Source organism: Pteropus alecto, unplaced genomic scaffold (assembly GCF_000325575.1).
Source record: "Pteropus alecto unplaced genomic scaffold, ASM32557v1 scaffold134, whole genome shotgun sequence".
NCBI classification, from domain to species: Eukaryota; Metazoa; Chordata; class Mammalia; order Chiroptera; family Pteropodidae; genus Pteropus; species Pteropus alecto.
Window position 1 is genome coordinate 4,795,557 of NW_006436283.1, and position 21,649 is coordinate 4,817,205.

The 21,649-nt window shown below is 46.7% G+C and overlaps 1 protein-coding gene across 2 annotated transcripts in view; it reads left to right on the forward strand.

Moving 5' to 3' along the window:
• The window catches only part of GRB2 (growth factor receptor bound protein 2), a 52,374-nt gene extending 32,260 nt beyond the window's left edge, over positions 1-20,114 (forward strand). Inside the window, exons 2-5 of one of the 2 annotated variants that reach the window (XM_025047014.1) lie at positions 8,616-8,713; positions 14,222-14,344; positions 17,060-17,228; positions 17,982-20,114. In XM_025047014.1, the coding sequence (XP_024902782.1) occupies positions 8,616-8,713; positions 14,222-14,344; positions 17,060-17,228; positions 17,982-18,164 (573 nt within the window). In that variant the 3' untranslated portion in view covers positions 18,165-20,114. Of the gene's footprint in view, positions 1-8,615; positions 8,714-14,221; positions 14,345-17,059; positions 17,229-17,978 lie in introns of both variants that reach the window. The other variant, XM_006912225.3, reaches the window with a different exon arrangement.
• The last annotated feature ends 1,535 nt before the right edge of the window (positions 20,115-21,649 follow it).

The following is a 21,649-nucleotide window of genomic DNA, read 5'->3' on the forward strand; positions in this document are numbered from 1 at the left end:
TTTGGAACAAGCTTTTTTAGTTCAGAATGGTAGCCTTCCAGGTGTAAGGACCCCTGGCCTCGAGCTCTTCAGCATAGATCCTTATGCAGCTGCCAGTGATTAGCTCAGTGACTGACGTTGCTTTTTCTTTCAGTTATGTCCTCTGAGGTGGCTCTCGGGTCACAGAATGACTGTAAATTAGTAGACCCCTGTAGACCCCTTAGTTCACATCTTGAATCAATAAGGCTTTGAATGAAATTTAATAAACTGCTGTCATTCATTGGAGGGGTATTTTGGGGAGCCCCTGTTTTGTGTCATTATGCCGGAACAGCGGGAAGTGGGCCGCTCTCAGCGGATGGAGCTGGTGCGTGTGAGCTGGCTGCCCATCGTCAGGAAGCGGTTGGCTGTCGCTTCCCAGGCCTCGGAGGCTTCGGTTTGCATTGCGCCTGGTTTTCTGAGGAGAGGGCTGTAGACTCTGCCCTGAGGTTGAGAGCCTTCTGTCAGTAAGCAGGACACCGGACGGTGGCTAAGTATATATCATTAAGGTAAAGAATTAGCCACGTTTGAGGTTACTTTGGTTATTTCCAGTTAGGAAATTCTGATACCATCAGTAAAAGTTTTACTTTTCAACGTAAGGAGGCTTAGTGCGGCCAAGCGAACAGTCGTCCCTCCGTGCACCCGAGTGCAGGTTGGGGAGTCTCCCGAGTTCGCTCCGCCCACGGCCCTGCGCAGGCCGAGCAGAGCCGAAGCAGCAGCTGAGGACTGTAACCCAGTTCACACTCTGCCTCCCCTGAGTGAGAGTTGGGTCCTTCTCTTCGGTATTTGGAACGCAGATATTTTCTGTTGGATTGATACTTGCCATGGACCCCATGATTCCCCCTCTGCTGCCATTCAGCACGCTGTGCTGCAGCTGGCTCTTTATACTAGAGTCTGCGCCCCTGGGGAGGAGCGTCCATGTGCCTCGGTTCACCCGGCTCGGGCTCGGCCCGGCCTTCTTGGTGCACAGTGCTTGCCGGGCACAGGACAGCATATGGCCGAATGTTCCAGATGTACAGAATTTTCTCTGCTGAAACTCCCTGATGTCTATCTCTGTCTCTCCCCGCTCCCCGCATCCTCCTAACCCCTGCAGTTGGAATTCTGGCATTCTGAGAGCATTTCCCTCTCCTGTTGAGCAGTCAGCTACACCAAAGCAGTATGTCTTCCACGAGTGAGAAAGCACAGAAGACAGTTATTTTGAATGGAAACTCTTGGTACCCCTTTGGTAGAGAGAGTTTATTTTGGGGTATTGCCTTGTGCGTTTAAGTTTCACTGCCTGTAGGGCTATCTGGGTGGAGTAATAGCACGTAAGTGTGAACTACCTTCCTGTTTTGTCAAAATGTCACGAGTAGCTTTCTTAATGACAGCCGAACCTGGAGAGGTCAATAAGAGTATCCAGTTTGTTTTTTGAGAACTGAAATATTTACCAGAAAAGAGAAATATCCTGTAATTTGGTTGGTCTTCTTAATTGTTCATCTTCCTACATGTATGAACATTATAAAGGAAGTCTTCCATTAAAAAAAAAATGCGTGAGTGGTCCTGAGCTCTTAGTATACAATCGTTTTTTCACACGTGTTTGTGTCTCTCTCCCCCCTCCCCATCCCCCTTACACATTCACACATACTCTCTCTCTCCATCACCTAGCTGCCATTCATTAGAATAAAAAGTCAACGGTCTTCCATTGTCTTTTAAAAAAAGTTTGGTGGAGGAGTTGTAGCTATAAAATTAATGCCCTGCAAAAGTCAACCACAAGTCAAACACGCAGACTGAACTGGGCATCTCAGCGTTCCAGGAGGTGCCCACGCTGAGGGATGCTCGTGTGGACACGTGCATGGAAATGCCTCCTCTCCCCATCATCCGTTCCCCACTGAAATTTCCCTTCCCTAGCCACACACCCCACGACCCCACCCTAATTCCTTTCTTTCTTAGAGAAAGTAGAAGCAGGTGTCTTGTGGAAAAGATTTGGTGTACCCCCTTTCGAGGCACCCCACACGAAAGTCTTTTGGCAGTGGTGCTTAAGTTATAGGATGACTGATGGCCTGGTTCCGTGCCTTTTATTTCACCTCTCCTTCCTTGGAGGTGCAAGCTCATGGCAGTCAGTCTACTACTTAGGGTCTATTTAAGAAGTTGTTATAATATAGCAAACACCTCTGTTCCCACCGGCCAAATCGATGATGTAAAAAAATGTGTTTTTCATCAATGAATTTGATAGTAGCGTATAACGTGTGGTGCTCGTTCCATTGTCTCTGTGCCCAGGCAGCTCTGTGACACTGGCAACAAAGTTATACTAAGTCAGTTCCTCAGGATAGCTCGACACCATTCTAAGAGCGATGGAGAATACACATGGGAACTGGGCGTGGAGCCAGCTTTGGGGCACGTGCAGTTTAGTTTAGGGGGGACCTGAGCATACCGGTACACAGTACATAGTAGTGGTGGAAAAGAGGTCATAAGGGGTTATGTGTTGTTTTGACCATGATCCCCCATTAAATACTATAAAAATGCAACAGAAAAGTGACCAGACTGACTATAAACTCTGAACTGAATCGTGAAAGATCCGAACGGATAGGGAAGAGGACAGTCCATCAGAGGGAAAACAGGCGAGAAGTACAGGATGCCGAGAGCCTGGCGAGTTGACCGGCTGGACCGAGCCCAAGGGTTCGTTAGAGAAGCAGGTAAGTAGGTGGTGGCCAAATTACAAAAACCGGAATGCTGATCACTTGGATCTAGAGGAGCCTGCTTAAGACCCTTTAACAGAAAACCAGTGGCATTTGAACTGATTGGGGGCACCAAACAGATTGCAGACAAACCAGCCCGGCCTTAAACTGTGATGCCTGGACGGCTGGTGGGCCTTGGGTTCTTGATCCACCGGTGTTCCCCTTTCAGACTGATCCCCGTTCGCAGTGGCCACTTAGGGAGGACAGAGACCAGGCTTGGCGCCAGGAAAGAAGGCGCTTTTCCTGAGGTGAAAGCTGGTCGTGTTCCAGTGGCAGAATGGGGGTGAGTGAGTCTACCAGCGGGAACTTGGCGAGTTTGGGATCCACCCCCACTTTCATCCCCTCCCCCTCGTTCTTTTCCTTTTTAAATTTGTTTACGTTGTTTAAAGGGCAAAATGTAGCACCTGTCACCACCAGCAGGCAGACGTGACCAACAAGTGCCCTTTGGATTTCTTTGGTAAATGGAATCCTTTCTTAAAGAAAATGATGTTTAAAAAAAAAAAAAATGAGGACTTTTGGATCCCAAAAGAAATGAATCTTATGGAACTCTTCATTTCAAAGGGAACTAAATATAGCATTTCATGACATGGCTATTACACGTCTGCTGAGGTGGCCATTGCAGTGAGGTAAAATCCCCTCGAGTTCATATCATTGCTTACATACCTTTGTAAACGAATAGGTTTTTCTTAAACCATTTAATAAAACAGCACAATCTGATGTTTGAACACAATTTTATAAATCGCCCAAATTATTAGTTTTAAGACATCATAAATACATTTCATTTTTTCTCAACTTTCTGGTCTTCAAGGGCCAGCTGCCTGTCAGGTGTCCTGACTGACTCAGGCAGTGGTTGGCGTGTCATCCTTTGGATTGTGTTCACTCAGCATGGAGACTGGCCTGGCCACGTGAGCTTGAGAGCTGTTGCTCTCTGTGTGCTCCGATAAACAATTTAAGGTTTCTGGTAAGACCAGGGACCTTAATCATTAAACTGCCTTTAAGTTGGTCATCTCATCATTAAAATTCCAAATAACTTATCTACGGTGTGGGCGTTTTTCATGATTTGGCACACAGTAGAGCAGGCAGTGTAACCAAGATGTTTTTCATGTTGAGCAAAAACTGTAACAGATGGAGGTAGTGATTATAAAGCACTTATTTAAAGTGTTAGTAATGAATCAGTGTAGTTTGAGGCCGAGTCAGTAATCCGTACAGAGGGGGTCTGAGAAGTTGAAGCGCAGTCTGACACGTGCTGGGCAACTGAAGAGAACTGCTTTTAAAACCATCATCCTAGCCAAGGCCCTGTCGAATTTTTCTTAGCATTAAAGTCTTAAAAGTGTGTGCATGTGCGTGTGCGTTTTCCTTTTTGTAAGAACTTGAAATTGTGTGCTATGGGCACCAGAACTCTTGAAATCTATCTTTTCAGTCGTGACAGTTTTTCAGTATTACTGCTGTGAGATTGATTGATCTTTGAAGAGCTGAGGAAAACTCACTGGCTTATGTTGAATTTCTATAATGCAGGGACCAGATAGATGTAAGTGGTATTTTGGGGGATTTTTTATGTGTAAGAACTTAAATATGTAATTGTTCCTATCCGTCATGCACAAATGCTTTTATACAAATTGCTTCACAAATTGGTAAAACTTTGAATAATTTTTCCCAGAAGAAATGTCAATACCCCCCACCGCCCACCCCCCCGCAAGCTGTTAGAATTAGACTGTGTGTTGAAAGGTTTGGCGGAACTGACGTTCCGTAACTGTACAGCTTTTTTTTTTTTTTTTTTAAATCATGATTCCTTTTCTTGTTTATTTACAGATAACTGAATATGTGCAGGCAAGAAAATGTCCTAATATTTCCAAATACAGCGATCTACAAACAAAATACTTATCTACTTTTCCTAAAAGACACCTTTTTTTCTACAATTTCTGTAGAAAATTAGGTGCGGTCCTTGTCTCCCAATGTTGGTTTAGCAAAGAGATGGGGAGGGGAAGCAGCTGTTGTAATCCTTGAACTCCGCATTTAAAATCTTTGAAGTCGACACTGTGGTCTTGTACTCATCCTCTGCTGTTGTGTGTGGTGTTGGTGCCAGCACGCAGCATCACATCAAGGCTACCTGAGTGAAGGGAAAACCCAGCCCCCGGGTCACCACGCTGCGCATGTGTGTGGCAGAGTGACGGGGAGGTGGGGGAGAGTTGGGGGGAGTCACTGGCCACTGCGACAGCTGGAATGTGGCGCTATGCCCATGGCTGTGTGCAGATAATAGCACTCTGCAGGTGGGGAATCCAACATCTAGAGAATAGTCATTTGCCCAAGGCCACATAGTTCATGGTTGGTGAAAATGAGTTTGAACCCATGTGTTCAGCCTCTTAAATCCTGTGCTGTTGCCACCAGATCAGGTGCATCCTAAGGGGCTAAGACCTCAATCTTTGACCGCTGGCTTTTTCTGATGTGTTTTTTTTTTTTTTAACTATTTGTAAAGCTTCATATTGGTGTTGGTGTAAATGGGAATTTGCATTGCCTTTAGCGATGTCTCAGATTGAGGCTGAGGGATGGGGGCAGCAGTGAACAATGTTATCAAAACCACTTAATGTAGACAAGGAGAACACGTGCGATGCTTTGGAGACAGTTTTATTTCTGGGAATGTCTTTTCTTCGTGGATAGGGATGGCAAGCTATCGTCATGGGGGTTTCTGAAGTCTTGCTGTGTTATTTTCCTCTTCCTCTCCTCTGTCTTTTTTGAGCTGCGAAGGGTTTGTATGATGCTGAAGGCCTGGTATGCTTTTCTTATCTGTGTTCTCGTGACTGAAATATTTCTAACTCTTAGTTTAAGTATGATATACACATAGAGAAGTTCATATATCATAAGTACACGGTTTGGTGTATTTTTACAAACCGAACACATCCAGGTAAGCAGCACGCAGGTCGAGAAATATGGCAGTGACGCCTTGAGAGTACCCATCATGTCCCCTCCCCTTGGCTGGGATAGTTTTAACTCTTCCGTGTAAACCTCACATCATTCCTCATCTTTTAGGTTTCTTCCTGACTCAGGCTCTAACATTATTTTCAGTCTTTTTTTTTTTTTTTTTTTGAGGCGGGGAGCGGGGGGAACTTCACCGAAACTGGTCTCTTCCTTCTTTCGTAATCTCATCTCTTGATCAATCTGCTTCCGTTAAACCAAAGTGTTCTGTGTGGCTACAAAGTCATAACTCGAGGGAACGTAGGGGTTGGACTAGAACATGAAGCCGTGGGGTGATAGCTAAGACAGCCGAATTCCTTGGAATTTTCAAAACCGAATGACAATTTGGTTGTGAAACTCAACTACTTGTTTGTTAAGGTAACAAACAAGCCGCTTTCTGCTGCGAGGAAGTGGTGATGGGAACAGCTTCCTCGTTCTCAGAACTCTGATCAGGCTCTTAAAAATTACTCGTGAAGTGCGTCAGCTTTCATCTAAAACCATAGCAAATTAAACGCAGTCTTCGTAGGTACAGACTCATCCAAATATGGTTCTGATCCCGGCCCGTTCTCTGCTCCACGTTTGACTCACTTATGTTAATTTGTGAGTTTTAAACATTTAAGCATTTGAATAAAAGTTAATTTTTAAAAATATCTCTTAAAATATACCATCCTAGTTCCAGGGCTTGCGAAAGCTGACGCACCATGGAGCGGGTGGGTGGCAGGACCTGGCCGCTGACTCCCAGGGCCACCCGGGCTTAGAAGGGCTTCCTTCCCCTGGGCTTTTCTTCTAGCAGAACCAGTCTTTTCTTAAGTTCCAAAGTAAAGAGGGGTAGAGGCAAGCCCGGCAACACTCTGGCTTTCCAGAGAACCAAAACCTTCACCTTCCACGTACTCATGCGGTACAAAGTAAACCAGGCGCGCCGCTTCCATGTCCCCTGCCTTCTCGCAGAGAGAAACGTACCAAACACCATGTAATAATTTTGTTCTACAGAAAAACATAGTCCTAAATTGGTGCTGGATCTGGAGTCGCCCTGGAGTTTTTTCACTCGGGGGAGCATTTTTCGGGGGCGGGGGGTCGCCTCTGCCTTAGGAAAGGTGACACGAGGTGTGTGCTGCTCTTCTGAACTTCTGGCACGAAACAGGTCTTTCTGCAGGGCTACTGGTCACAAGTTAAAGGTGGCCTTTTCCAAGTGATTAGTCTGTTTTGAGGCCCAAGTGGGCCATAATCACCTACCTCCTGACTCTCCTCTGTCTTCCAAAAACTTTTTAGACTTGGTATACAACTCAGCATTTCAGAAATTTTAAAGACGTTTTGAAAAATGTGTTTATAAGCCTAAGATGGTGGTTATTATTATTAGAGGATGATGTTTTATAAAATAAGTCCTAGGCCACATGTTTCTTCAAGCCCTTATTTTTGATAGATAACAGAATTCTAGCCTTAAGCAACTTTTAAAATAGCTCCTTTGCTCGTCATGCTGTTGAGTCTGCTGTGATGTCTGCGGGGAGCCAGGCTCCCTCTTGAGGTCACAACATCTACTATGATGCCGGTGGATCAGCCTTACTGCTTCGGGACGGATGCCAGTGTCCTGATGGCAAGGAGTACCTTCAGAGCCCTCTCCCGCCCAAACCTTCCCGCTGTGTGTGCTTTATGGTCGTCTGCATCAGAATAACTGCTGGCTACAGCACAGTTTAGTGTTTTTGAAATGCAGGTTTTAAAATTACAAATGTACTTTACCTATGTTAGTTTGTGTCATCACAGTATTTAATAAAATTTTTTAAGGAAAAACCAGTGATGAAAAGAAAACAAGTTTTCATCACTGAAGTTAATGAGATTTACCAGAAGCTGATTTTTTTTTTTCAGAGCTCTCTGTTCACATTTATTAGCTCTTGCAGAATTTGCCAATTTTGCATACTTAAGTTCAGTGACCTGTGGGTAGGGCCCGATTACAAATAGGCCAGCATTACAAATAGGCAGCAGCATAGTAAGACTCAGGGCATCACCTCTGTTCAAAAGTGAATTCGCAGAGGCATTATTTAATGCAGCCTGGCTGTTCGTCGGTTGGCTGCCAGTCTTTTCTACCCTTTCTAAAGTCCTGCCTCACTTAGAAATGTCAGTACCTATACATCACGCCCTCCAAAGCAGCCTAGGTTCTATTTTGGCAATTAGTGTAGCATTGTTCAGCATCTTGAATAAACCATTTTGTGAGGAATTTTACCAACTTCCTTTCAGAACTCTGTCGCGTAGTGTGGATGACTCCCACTTACTAGTCCATCCGCATTTTCCCGTGTTCACTGCTTTGTTGGGCTCACATTTCTATGTTCTCTCTTCAGTTACCGACTTTTTTTAATCCCTCTGCCCTTTGCCTTTTGTTAGAATTCTAGAATTCAGAGGATGACTTTTATAATATATCTAGATCTGTTCTCTTTCTTATACTGCTCTACAGATGACAGAATCGTGGCCTAGCCTGTCTGTGTAACTCAGAGGGAGCAGCTTTAGCGAGAACTCTCATTGGGATCTGAAAATCTGCGTGTGATTCACTAGCCCTGGGTAGTCAGGTCACATTTCCAGGCTCGTTTCCACTCTGTAGAAGGCAATGTCAGTGTTCGCTGTTTTCCAGAATCCCTTCTCCCAAACTAATCTTACTTTTTCCATCATTCTCTCTTCTGCTTTCCTACTGAGGGTTTAATGCTAAATGCTTGGGATCCTGAACATCCATTCCAATTTATTTTCCTTTTTAATTTTAATTATCACAGTTGAAATAATGCTGGCCGTTTGAAGTTTCAAGAAGTCTTGCCTCCACGTACCTGTTAATAATTCAGATGACGCCTTTTACAAACAAACCTAAACAGCAACATGATTAATCATCTTAGTGACTCTCTTTTTAAGAGTGGAAAGAAAATGATTGTTGTTTTTGTTTTTTTTCTTATTTCTTTTCAGGTTTTGAATGAAGAATGTGATCAGAACTGGTACAAGGCAGAACTCAATGGGAAAGATGGCTTCATTCCCAAGAATTACATAGAAATGAAACCACATCCGTAAGTTGGGCTCTGCCGATCTCCCAAGGGCCATACCTGCCTATTTCAAATAATGTTTTAAAATTGAGATCACTGGGCTGGCTGTCATACTTTTTATTCTGTCTTCGCAGGGAATTGATAAAGCATGTTGATTCTGCATGTTAACGATAGTATATAATGATAGTATAATAGTCAATAATGGTATGTTTTAGATTGATAGTTGCTAGTGATCTTTAAGTAATGAAACAATTGTTTCATTTAAAACAATAGTTTATATACTATTACATAATAATAGTGTGTATGTTTTAGATTAATAATAACTGTCAGTGATCTTCAAATAATAAAACAGCAGTTATGCAGGTCCATAATTTTTCTATGAAACCTTTGGGGCCAGACATTTCATAATTTTACATTTTTTGTTTGAGAGAGGATATGTATCACATGACTTTATAGTGATATGTTTGATTTTCCTGTGGGACCATATCTTAATAATCTTTGTATCCCCAGAGTACAGTGCTTGGTGTATATCAGGGTCTTAGTGAATGAACGTTCGTTATGGTCACCGCCCTTGCTCTCCACTTACTGTCTCCACTTCAGAGAACACAAAATGTTCCTCCATTCCACGCTGCTGAGAGCCATGAACTTGTTTCTTTCCTTTTTTCTTCTGGAGTCCTTCCTGTTTATATTGATGTGACATGGTATGGGACATCGGGGGCCATTGCAGACCCCTGTTCTCCCACCGCCTCTTTCTGGCCCTGCTCCTGCCCCTCAGGCAGTTATTTTCGTACCTCGTATGCCACGGAGCTGAGGCTTTCGGAGGTCAGTCTGGAGTGCCACTGAAACATGAAGAAACGGTAGATTCTTTCCGTCTACTTGGTTTAATGCAAAGTGACAAGTACGGCTTTTAGATGACTTGATCCACCTTGAGTTCCAGCCCATTTGTCCCTCTCCCCCATTGTCACTGCCCTGATGCGAACCTGTCACTTCTCTTCCCCCAAGTACTAGAGCAAAGATCCTGACCTTCCCTTATCTTACCCGGAGCTCGGTGTCAGAGCTCGACGGGGCCTTCAGGGTCGTCTGGCTTACTCCTCGCCAGCCTGCCGATGAGGAACGCTTCTGGCGTTTCTGTTTCAATGCCAGTCATTTACGAGTGTAGTTCTCATTATAAAAGACTCACAGTGCAGAACACTTTGGACCAATATGTGAGTTCCTCTCCATACACGCTCCTCTTTCCGAGGCAACCACACTAGTGATTACATGTGGGCCAGTGCTACCTTCTGAACTGAATCTGTTCTGAAAAGATGATTTGCTTTCTATAAAACGAAGCAAATGATCCAGGAGCTTCACCGTAAAGCTATATGTTGGTTGGTGGCTGGCTGGCTGGCTGGCTGGTTTGCGCCTTGGTCAGTAAACTCTGACACAGTTTTTATTATGTGGCAGAGAAAGTGCCGGGTGCTGGGAAGCTGGGTTCTGTAGTTAAGTCATGGTATAACAAAATGGCCATGTGGTTAACATGAAGCGCTTTGAGATTGCATCCAGGAAGCCTCAGCCTGCAGAGAAATTGGTTTACTCTGCAGTTTGGCGGGGGGGGGCGGGGGGGCGGCGCGTGTCTACGCTGCATTTCTATAGTGAGGACACTGTGAGGTCCCCCAAACTTCTTTTCAAAAAGAGCTAGGCACCTTATAATGGCTCAATAAAAGTTTCATTGAATGATTTACAAGGTGAAAACCCATCTAATTTTTAATGTATTTTTTTCTAGTTTTTGTTTGTTGGAACTTGTACTGTCTTGCATCTTTGTAACTATCGTAACTATAAGTCCCCCCCCAAAAAAAAATTTTTTTTAGATTCCTTGAAGAATTTGTTTTCTGCTTTTACACTATAATTGAGCCTTGCATTTGCACTTAGTAGCTCAGCAAATATTTTTCAGTTGATACTCGGCCCAAATTCTTGTACAAAGGCCTAGATTAAGTTGTTCATGGAATAAAAGCCAACAGCATTAAATCTTCAAAGGCATGAAAGAGATTCCTGGACCCCTGTCAGTGGGTTGATAATGCTCCTCTTTTGAGGTCTCTGTAACATCAAATTGGGGGTTAACACGCAGCCATGCCTAGATTACTGAAATGTAGTCACTGGTGGTAATAACCAAGAAATTCCAAAAGACGAGAACAAGATCTTTGCAGTTGCCCTGGGACGTGTACCAAGCCCAGCTCTGCACTCCATAGCCACTCGGAGTCAGTATTTGCTTCAGGGGCTTTTGATGGATTGCATCATGGAGCGCACCCCACAGGGAGGAGTGGTTGGGTGGCGGTCAGCGGCAGCAAGAGGGGTGCCTTGGTGCACGGTGCATCCTCCCTCGGCCGTGTAAGCCGGGTAATGTATGCATATCTGTTCCTTCAGTCCATCTTCAGAACAGAGGAAGGTTGGCTAAACTTTTTCTTTAACGGGCCATATAATGATAGGCTTTATGGGCCATATGCAATCTGTCATGACACATGCTCTTCTTTTGAATTTTTTGAAACAACCCTTTTTCTTAAAAATGGTCTTAGATTGTGGGCTGTACAAAAAACAGGGCAGATTTAAACCGAGGTCCATGGTTTACAGACTCCAGCACGAGATCCAGTGGTAACAAAATCACCTTAAGTTCCTTTTCATCTTCATATTTCCAGACTGAAAGGGAATTCAGCAGAACATCCTACTGCCATTTTTATATTAAATAAAATGCCTGTGGCTCTGCACCCTTGTTTTCCTTCAGGTTGTTTCAGGTGACATAGGCATTTCGAATCTGACTGTTAAAACATAGGAAAGACCACCTTCCTCAGAAAGCTGTAGTTAACTGACCCGATTGAGAGTCGCCTTTTCGGAAGAGTCACTCTCATGCCCGGTCCTCTGTCCTCATTGTAAAGAACCTCGAATAGTTGATGGAGAAGCATCCAGCACTGGTGTTGTGGTGGCATTGTTCACAGACACAGCTGAAATGCGGGAGTGCCCATCCACTCCACGCTCTGAGAAAGGAAACCATACTGTACCTGCGTGGCGCTCGGCCTCACCGGCATATTTCATGCTACATCCAGAAGCGCAGTCAGTGTCACCTCGTGGCTGAGGGAGAACACGAAGCACAGGCCTCCCCTCCCTTCTCCCGTCCCCACCTCCCCAGACCTTTAGTTTTTGTTAGGAAGAGGGAAGTTAAAAACGGAGTATGACTTATTATAGCATATGAGTTAACAAATTAAACACAGACTACAAAACGATTGTTGGCACTGGTGTCGCAAGATGAATTGTAGATACTGGGGGAGGATCCAAATATGTGCCTTCATATTAAATGCATATGGGTGGGAGCCTATGGGATGTAGTAAAGAATTAAATTGCAAAATAAGCCGCCCCTCCCATTAGCTTTCTCCCTTGCTGTTTGTATTGTAGTATAAACCCACCTTTTTGAACATTTAAAAATTTTGACTGTAGCCATGTAGTTACACATAAATATCACCATTAAAAGAAGCTAGTCAAGGGATAAACAGTATAAAATGCGGTGGAAGTGTAGGAGATGCTATTTAGGTGTAGAGAGCAGTGACTGTTTCCTCGTGTAGAGTGATGGCCCGTGATGTTGTGGGTCATACTGGGGGACGGGGGGCGGGGGAGGAGAGGGAGCCAGATTAGTAAAAATGGGAGCAGATACAAAATAAATCTTTAAGTGGTCTCCAACTAATTGTTTTATTTTTCAGTCTGGGTGCTTGTAACAGGGGTGTGTTTACTTTGTAAAAATTCCAGTTAGTATGCTTTACTTCACTACAGTTTTCATTTTTTAATTGAAAATAAAATTGAGGTAATTTTAAGTTGGAGACAAGAAGACACTGCAGCCATATCTACCTATTTGGGCACCATAAAAGAACGTCTAAAATCACACGTAACTGCCAGCAGTTGCCGCCTCTGGGGAGTATGAGGGACGAATCTTGCTTTTTATTTTCAGTTCATGCACATCTAGGGTATTTTATATTCATTACTTATACTTTAAAAAGGAGAAAAAGAGAATGACTGTCACGGGGAAGATCTTCGAGGGGTTGGAGGAAAGCATGGCTGTTGAGTAACCTCCCTCCCCGCCCCCCAGTTAAATGTCTGTGCGTGCGAGTGCGTTCAAACCTAAAAGCACCAGAGATTCACATAGAAAGTATTGAAATGGTCCCAGTACTGTTAGCTGTCCTTTCGTAATTGGAGATCATTCTGTTGTGTTAAGATGTGATTTTTCTTATGCGGCCTGACTGCCAGGCATTGGAGCACTTACCCTTGAGTTATTTGTAGAAGCAGCAGGAAGGTAGATTGTCCCAGCGCCTCAGCAGCTTGGTGATATAGAAGCAAAGTGAGAAAGACACAAGGAGGTAGATTTAAGAATGTTCAAAGGTTACGCGTGGCAGCTTCTGAATGTGCCCTTCCTAGCAGCTAGCCTCTCTGATTTGAGAATCGTGTATTCTTTTAGAGACCTCTTGCCAATGCGGTTGTTGATCAGTAGGATAAGTACTGAATTTAGATTTATAATGTTAATGGACTCTTTGGTACCTTTGTTTTTATGGTTTGCATCTTTAATGAATGTTAGTTACTGCATAAGGTGTCCAATGAAGCAGATTGGTCTTTATTATCTCTAAGTAACATTGTTGCTTTTTAAAAATAGACATTAAAGACAACTTTGAAAAGAGAACATTGTTTTTGCTATTCATCCATCCTAAGTAGTAATGGTTTTTATGTGAACTAGTTAGGTAGCTGTAACTTTAAGCTTTTTGTAAGTGTTCTCTTTCTCCTGGTGAGCCACAGGCCAATTGCTCCCAGTTTTCCATGAATTCACCCTCCTTTTCTTGTGGCTGAAGTGGATCAGCACTGGGAGCAGAAGAATCTATAACTTGCTCCAAATGAAAAATCAAATTTTGCCACTAGCCACCTATGCACAGGGTCAATGATGATATTCCTGATGGTTCCCGAAAGCTAAACCGAGCCGTGATGGCAGAGACGCCTTGAGAGGAATGCCAGCCTCCGTGGCTAGCAGAGGCTGGCCTCTCCCAGCCTGACCTCTTCCCTTTGGGCTGTTGGAAGGAGCTCTGTCTCCAGCTCTAGGCCTTTCTGACCCCATTGCCCTAATCCCACTGTAGCAAAGCTGTGACCTTATGAAATGGCTGCAAGAAGGAGCCTGTCTCCCCTTCTGCGATTCAGGTCATCGGCCAGGGCTCCCCCAGTGCCTCGCTCTGAGTCAGTGGGGGGCCCAGTGGGCTTTGGCACAGGAGGCCCATTGAAGTGTCTTCCTCTGTAGCGAGTGGCCTTATGAGTCACTTTCTGGAGAGCGGGTAGGGTGAAGTTGTTTGAAGGAAGATGGTCCCTCTCTTAAGGGAGGGCCAGACTGAACGGCGTGATGGGGCACGTTGAGACCAGAGGGTGAAGAGGGAGGCCCTTCCCCTGGCAGGGAGCGCTCTGTTACTCACGTCTCGGAGGCCGCATATCCCGTTTCTTTGTGGGGAAGCAGATGTTGACTGGCTTGCCTTCCTTCCTTAGGTGGTTTTTTGGCAAAATCCCCAGAGCCAAAGCAGAAGAAATGCTTAGCAAACAGCGGCATGATGGAGCCTTCCTTATCCGAGAGAGCGAGAGTGCTCCTGGGGATTTCTCCCTCTCAGTCAAGTAAGTATTTCCTGCCTCGGTTGCCCGGACTCCTGTCTCCAGCTCACCTACACTGTGAAGCCCTAGGCCAGGTATCTGGCCGCACACACCAGAGGCTGCCACCTGGCAGAGGTTTAGCCTAAACAGTGTTTACAAATCAGAAAATTTCACACTAACATCCTAAATTCTGGCTCCTCTTAAAAAAAGTGCCCCAGCTGCACAGGATTTGGGTTCCCGCAGCGAGCCACGCCGGGGTCTGAGCAGCAGCCATACGTCAGCTGCATGCGCTTGCGTTTTCCCTACTCCCCACCACGCCCTGGTGTCTGCACACCCAGCTCGCTCCTCACGGGCACCTTGACCTCTGTGGGAGCCCTGCGGCGCTCTAAGCACTGACCGATGGCCATCTCAGAGGCCTTTGCGCACCTTCACCAGATATCTGGCTTAAACCTGCCAGCACCATCCTAGGCCTCTCAGTAACTTTAAACCACAAGGGTTTGGGCTTTCTGCTCCCCGCCCATGGTAAGCTTAAATGTGGAGGGGAGCTGGTGAGCAGGGACCGGGGAAGGCAGGAGTTCCACCACCCCGGGAGTCACGGAGAATATAAATTTAGAGCTTAGAGGATTCTCAACAAGGATTCTTAGAGGATTCCCCATCTGTGACATAAAGAATCAAATTGTCATATGTACTTTTCTAGTTAATATATTATCACAGGAATCCCTTCCCTAGGAAGCTCACAAATCAGTTAATCATTTATATGATAAGTGATTAGGTTAAAAAAATTTTTTTTTTTTTTTTTTTTTAACGAAGGCTATAAGACAGTTTATTATTTGCCATTTACAAACGCCGGAAAGATTATTTAGTTTCAGAAATAAACTGAATATGTTATTTTATTTTAGGACCAAATGTGTAAAGTGTAGGTTTTTTGATATGTAAATTTAAATTAAGAATTTTTGTATTTTTTTTTCTCAGTGAAGATACGGGAGGTGGTTTCAGGTGGTATTAGCAATACCTTACAGCCATAGTCCCAACATGAAAAAGTCGAACTGGATCTAATCATCAGTTTTTCTTCTAACAATGGCTTTTTATTAGTAGACTTTATTTTTTAGAGCAGTTTTAGGTTCACAGCAAAATTGAGTGGAAGGTACAGAGGTTTCCCGTACACCCCCGTGCGCCCACATGCCTAGAGATGGTGGTTTTTTGATATGCTCGATTAAACACATGCAAATGAGGATCGAGTGAAGAGCATCTTGAGGTGAAACTATCATTATGCTTCTCGTTAACTTGTATTTTATCTGTTTCCCTTACATTACATACTGACCCGAGTGTAAAGCAAACAACATAAGACGATACAGGCAGTTAATCGCTGGCGATGGACAAGGCTTCGCCGAGCCTGGTGATCGGTGGGGGCCTTGCCTGAGCACCACTGATCACGCACATGCTCCCACGGGGGCCACCAGGAAGCTCACCCCACTCCGTTCCGTCCAACAAAAGGTTTAAAGGTGTATGCAGATAGCATTAGCCATCTTTGTCAACACAGACAGCCTTCGCCAAGGAGGTTCAAGAACCCTGTCTCCGAGATGTTTCTCTAGTTTCACGATGGAAAATCCTATGGTCCCTTCCAAAACCCGTTCACAGCCCGGCGGGAGTGGGCTTCTCTGGGGCCAGAAGTGTCATTCGACTATGTCCTTTTTCCTCCTAAAGCTTTCTCCCCATCCGCCTTTTTTCTCTCGTGAAATAGAACAGCAGGTCCTCAGATGATGCTTTCGTTATAAGATTGATGAGATGCTGTAGGAATTTAACTCTTGCTTCTGTCAGTCAGCCTGTGGTAAAACTGGGTTTTGTCTTAAGTCCTTTGACTTCAAGTCACAGAATCTGTGGGCGATGTTCAAGCGAGGACTTAAGTACTGTTTCTAAGCGCTCGGCTTCCTAGAAGCTCAGTGCTGCCACCTGCTGGGCCGTTTGTAAGACGTGCTTCCTTAGCTTGAGGAGTGAGGGAGGAGCAGCTATCATTCATTCAGCAGTCATAGAATGCCTTCAGAGCACCAGACGCCGGTGCAGACACTGAGGACTCAGCAGTGAGCGGGACAAGCAGGGCCTCGTTGAGCTGATGTTTGGCCGGACATTCCGCTCAGGCAAGCCCTTGCTTGCTTGTGTGGGCCAGTATAACAGGTGATCGAGAAGACCCTTCTGTGGGGCGGGGGGTGCCTAGGCCTCTTTTATTTATTGTCCCAGCACATTCTTTTGTTCTGAGGCCTTTTCCCCATTCATAGAACTAAAATACCTGAATGGAAAATGACTTTTAACTGTTCCCAGTTCAGGAGAATTGTCGAAAGTGTGTCCAGTCCCTCCCCTTATTTCTTATCCCACCTTGCGTAGTCTAAATAGCACATGACATTTTCGTTCTTGCTCTTTTTTTTTTCCCACGTGAAAAGGTAATTAAGGCTCCGTCCCATTTGGTGCTGTGCAGGGCGCGCCACGGGTTAGGACATTCTCGTTTTCCTCATTCACAGACGTCTTCAGAGTTAGACGGATGCACAGGCTTTCCTAGCGGAGGGGCATCGGGGCGGTCAGTGATGCCCCCGACTCTCCGGCCGGGGGACATGCCGTGCGGCAGCCCTGGCTCCTCGGGCTGTGAGGAGTGTTGCCAGAACACTCCTTGGTGGCCGTGACCCCCGCTAGCTGGGACGGAGCCCCCGGACCCATGCCAGTGTTTTCCCTGTGCCCCCGCTCCCCCAGGTTTGGAAACGACGTGCAGCACTTCAAGGTGCTCCGGGACGGAGCCGGGAAGTATTTCCTCTGGGTGGTGAAGTTCAATTCTTTGAATGAGCTGGTAGATTATCACAGATCTACATCCGTCTCCAGAAACCAGCAGATATTCCTCCGGGACATAGAGCAGGTGCCACAGGTAAGCCTCATCAGAGGGATAGAGATCACTTTTAGCAATGAATAGCTGCAAGCAGGTGCCTTGTCAAAGGATTACTTCTGGGGCATCAGCGCTCATTATTCAAAATGTCGCCCTTGATTCTCATTAAAGATTCGAAGTCTGAAGTGAAATAGTCTGCCTTTTCCAGAGGCTGCGCCTCCGAGCAGGTGTGTTTGCCGCCTGCGTTCCCAGGAAGGGCGGTCTTTGACTCGCTCAAATAGTCTTTCCTTGGGGACAAACTGTGGGGCAGTTTGTACTTTGAGGGAGCGAGGGTCACACCCCGTGTTTCTATTCCCGAAATCCTCCTTCGGTTCTGCTTAGCGCTGCCTTATTGTGGTCAAGCTCTTGACCTTCAACTCTAAAACCTTAGGATTTTTTAAGTGACGAAGTGATAAGAACTGAAGCATTTTCAGATCCTGGATTCTAAACAAAAAAACCCGCTGGCCGTCTCCAAAGCCCTTTCCCTGGAAGCAGCACGTGCTGCCCTCCGCCCGGCAGCTGGCCGGCGCCATGCGATCTGCTCCCAGAGTCCTGGCGCGGTGGCGGAGGGTCGCGCCACCCCCGCGTGCAGTGGCTCAGAGCGTGCGAACGCAGAGGGCGCGGGCAGGAGAAACGGGCTTGTTTCAGGAGGTGCCAGGAAGCTGGCGCACGTGCCCTCCCCCCGGTGACCCGCCGCCATCAGCATGTGATGCGTAACAGTGTTTCTCCTGCTCCCTCCCCACCCCCCCGCAGCAGCCGACATACGTCCAAGCCCTCTTTGACTTCGACCCCCAGGAGGATGGAGAGCTGGGGTTCCGCCGGGGAGACTTTATCCACGTCATGGATAACTCAGACCCCAACTGGTGGAAGGGGGCGTGCCACGGGCAGACCGGCATGTTCCCCCGCAATTACGTCACCCCTGTGAACCGGAACGTGTAGGAGTCGAGGGGAGAGTATTTAAAGAAAGCGAAACATGGAAAACACGTCCAAAAGAATTCACCCCACGAGCTGCTCTAGCGGCAGCCTGCGAGGGGCTCGGAACACCTTGCCGGGTCACCCGATGACCCTCTCACCTGGTTGGAACTTTGGGGGGTGGGAGGGGGAGTTGGATATAACAATGCCAAAACTTACCTATAAATTAAGAAAAAGAGTTTTTATTACAAATTTTCACCGCTGCTCCTGTTTCTCTTCCTTTGTCCTTTTTTTCATCTCTTTTCCCTTCTGTCCATCAGTGCATGACGTTTAATGCCACATATAGTCCTAGCTGATGCCAATAATAAAAGAAAAGAAACCAAGTGGGCTGGTATTTTCTCTATGCAAAACGTCTGTTTTAGTCAGAATGACTGAAGGAACAGCCGTTGCTGGGCGCTTCATGTACACACGCAGAAGCGGCGGCTTCTGCCCAAGGAGGGGCGGGCGAGTAGGAATCCGCCTTCCAGCCCCCACCCCAGTGTCTCCGTCAAAGTTGGAAACAGAGAGGGGGTGAAAGGAGGCAGCGTTGCCCCTTATGACTTCCTGAGAAAGTCAAGCTGAAACCCGTGTCTCTCTCTCTCCGCGTTTTTCCCTTCCGAATGGTATTACTGAGCATGTCGTTTTTTATAGTGCCTTTTTCCTTATTTCAAGGGTTGCTTATGAGTGGTGTTCTTTTTGTTTTGTTTTAAAATAAGTTAAAGACAGTCTAGAGCTTTTCAGCTGGTGTGTCTCCTACTCTGTGTAAATATTGTTCCCTCAGGGGGAGGGGAGAACAGGGTAGAGAAGAGGAGGCAGGTAGAAGTGCGGGCTGCGGGCATTCTGCGTCCTAAGGCAGGAGAGGTTAAGGTTCAGCTTTGATACCTGTGAGCCCTCCGGAGTTTAAAAGGCCAGGAGCCCAGGGTATCTGGAGTCGCTGCCCGGGCCGCGGTGTGACCAGCTGCCAGGGAAGGAGAGGCGACGGCTCTTCCCACGTTGGACTGGATCTGGCTGAAAGGGGGCTCAGTGACCTTGACCTTGCGGTCTCAGGTGCTGTCTACCCCCTCCTTAATCCTAGAGACCCTTAAGCTGCAAATCCCTCCAGCCAGCAAATTTCAAACACAGGAAAGCCCGAGGAATTTAAACTGTCACTTTGACTATATCGGGATATACCGTATTCCTACGTGGGGGTAGAAAATGAGTCTTCATTTTTCTTGCTCTGAAAGCCAGGGGTATCTGTTCATGCCTTTTACTTTTTGTGTCCCCACCTAACCTGCCCAGATGAGCCTTAGGGCAGCATCCAAGAAGCAGCTGGGTGGTTTTCGGTCTCATTCACAGCGGGCTGTGTTTATAGCTGCTCCACCCCAACCCCGAAACGGAAAGATTTCCGGGAAGCAGGGATAGCTGGGAAGGAAGGCTGGAAATGCAGGAAGGCCAAGCCCACTGCAGAGCGCTCTGTCTCCTGTCAGCTTCTTGCCCCTCGGAGTGATGTGCCTGTGACCTTTCTCTCTTCACCCAGTCCCCTTCTGACCACACCAAGGGGGCCGCAGAGTCATTGATGGCTTTGGGCTCTAACGCGGTCGTGGGCGTCTGCCCTGGACTCTGGTTGTGGAGCCAGACTGGGCCCAGGGCTCTTGGAGGCCCAAGAGGCGGCTGCTCTTCTGGACGGAGCGAGAGGCCTCTCGCTCCCTCTCTTGATAGCTTCTCCCTTCCCCGCTGGTAAAAGGAATCTGGCATTCTACACCTGGACCATTTGATTGTTTTATTTTGGAATTGGTGTATATCATGAAGCCTTGCTGAACTAAGTTTTGTGTGTATATATTTAAAAAAAAAAATCAGTGTTTAAATAAAAAGATCTATGTACTTAATCCTTTAACTCTGCGGATAGCATTTGGTAGGTAGTGATTAACTGTGAATAATAAACATACAGTGACTTCTTCACTCTGTCTTTTCTTTTTTTGCCCTCACTTAAAAAAAAAAAACAAAAAAAACAGGTATTAGGTCAGGGAGTCGGGACCCTTGGGGGGCATGCGGATCTCGGCGGGGCCCCTGGAGGAGTGATACCCACACTTGGCTGTTCATCCCAATCCTGGAGGAGCTTGTCCACAATGCAGATTCCCAGGTGCCACCCTCACGTACCCTGGGATTTGGGTGGAGGACACACCAGACGTGCTTGGTGTTCCAACAGAAATCATAGACCACACTTCGGAAACTCTGGTCTAGACACAGCTTTTGAGGACAACAAACGTGGCCGGCTTGGTCCTCGTGCCCTTGTGCCCCTCTCCCCGCTTCCCCGCTTAAGTAAAGGACCAGAGGACCCAATGGTCTGTGCCGAAGCAGCGTCGATGTGCTGAGTGACTAACTCATCACGTGCTCGGGAGGCTGCATTTAGCGTGAGACTAGGTCTGTTTATTTAACCACACACAGCGCCGGCTGCAGGAGACCAAATGAGATCTGTTCAGACAGCGAACAGAAACGAAACCCAAGGAGTTTCCACTTGTGTTCTCGGTCTAGTCCTAAACTCCCCAGCGTACGACCTCAGCTGTGCCTGTCCGGCTCCGGGAGTTTTCGGTCCCTTCTCTGCAGTGACCATGTACGAGAAGGAGCTCCCAGCACTGTCCTGCTGGGGGCCGCTGGTCGCACGGTCCACCTAGGCCAGCTACTCTGAAGCTGAGCAGTTTCCAAAATGAGCCATTTAAGTGAAAACTTAAGGCAGTGACTGTCAGTCTCATTGAGGCTTTTTTGTTCTGTTTGACTCATGGCCTCAGAATGGCATCAAAATGAATTGGGAAAATTGCTACTTTTGCGAGGTCTTTGGTTACAGATTTCTTGGTGATTGTATCACCCTCCAACCCTGGACGCCTGATTCCTGGGAAGGCACCTGGGTGGCACAGTTTGTGGAGACGTCCGTGGGACAGCTCGGCTACATTTGGTGCCTGAAAGCTGCGGCTGGGCGAGCGGCCACCAAGCCCCTGACACCGCTTTGCAGCTACAGCGGGGGTGCCCTCGTGACCGCTGAGCGCTTCCTACTCAGTGGCCTCGGAGTTCATAACAGGCTCATCTTCAAATGTAATCGTGGAAGGGACAGTGGTGACGGCTCCTACCAAGTGTTCCAAGGCGATCGATCTCTGCAACACCAGGACAGCTCAGGTGGCATGTTGGGGAGAGCCGACAGGCGCGAGCGGTCTGCCTTTCCTCGACCTGCCCCATTGCCCGGCTCACGGTAGGTGGTCTTCAAGTTGGAACGTTTTGCTTTACCAGGGTGCCAGGATAGGTAGGAAAAATGATAGTGGAATTGTGTTCGGGCACCTTGGAAATGCTGCTGACTCCTTAAACGCCGTTATTTATATGCAATGCGAATTCCCCCGATCTGAGTCCCGTGTACACTGAAGAACGAGGAGCTATCATCATACACACGGGGTGTGTGCATACCCGGGGCCATCTTAAACGTGGGCCCGAGGGTTATAGGCCCCTCA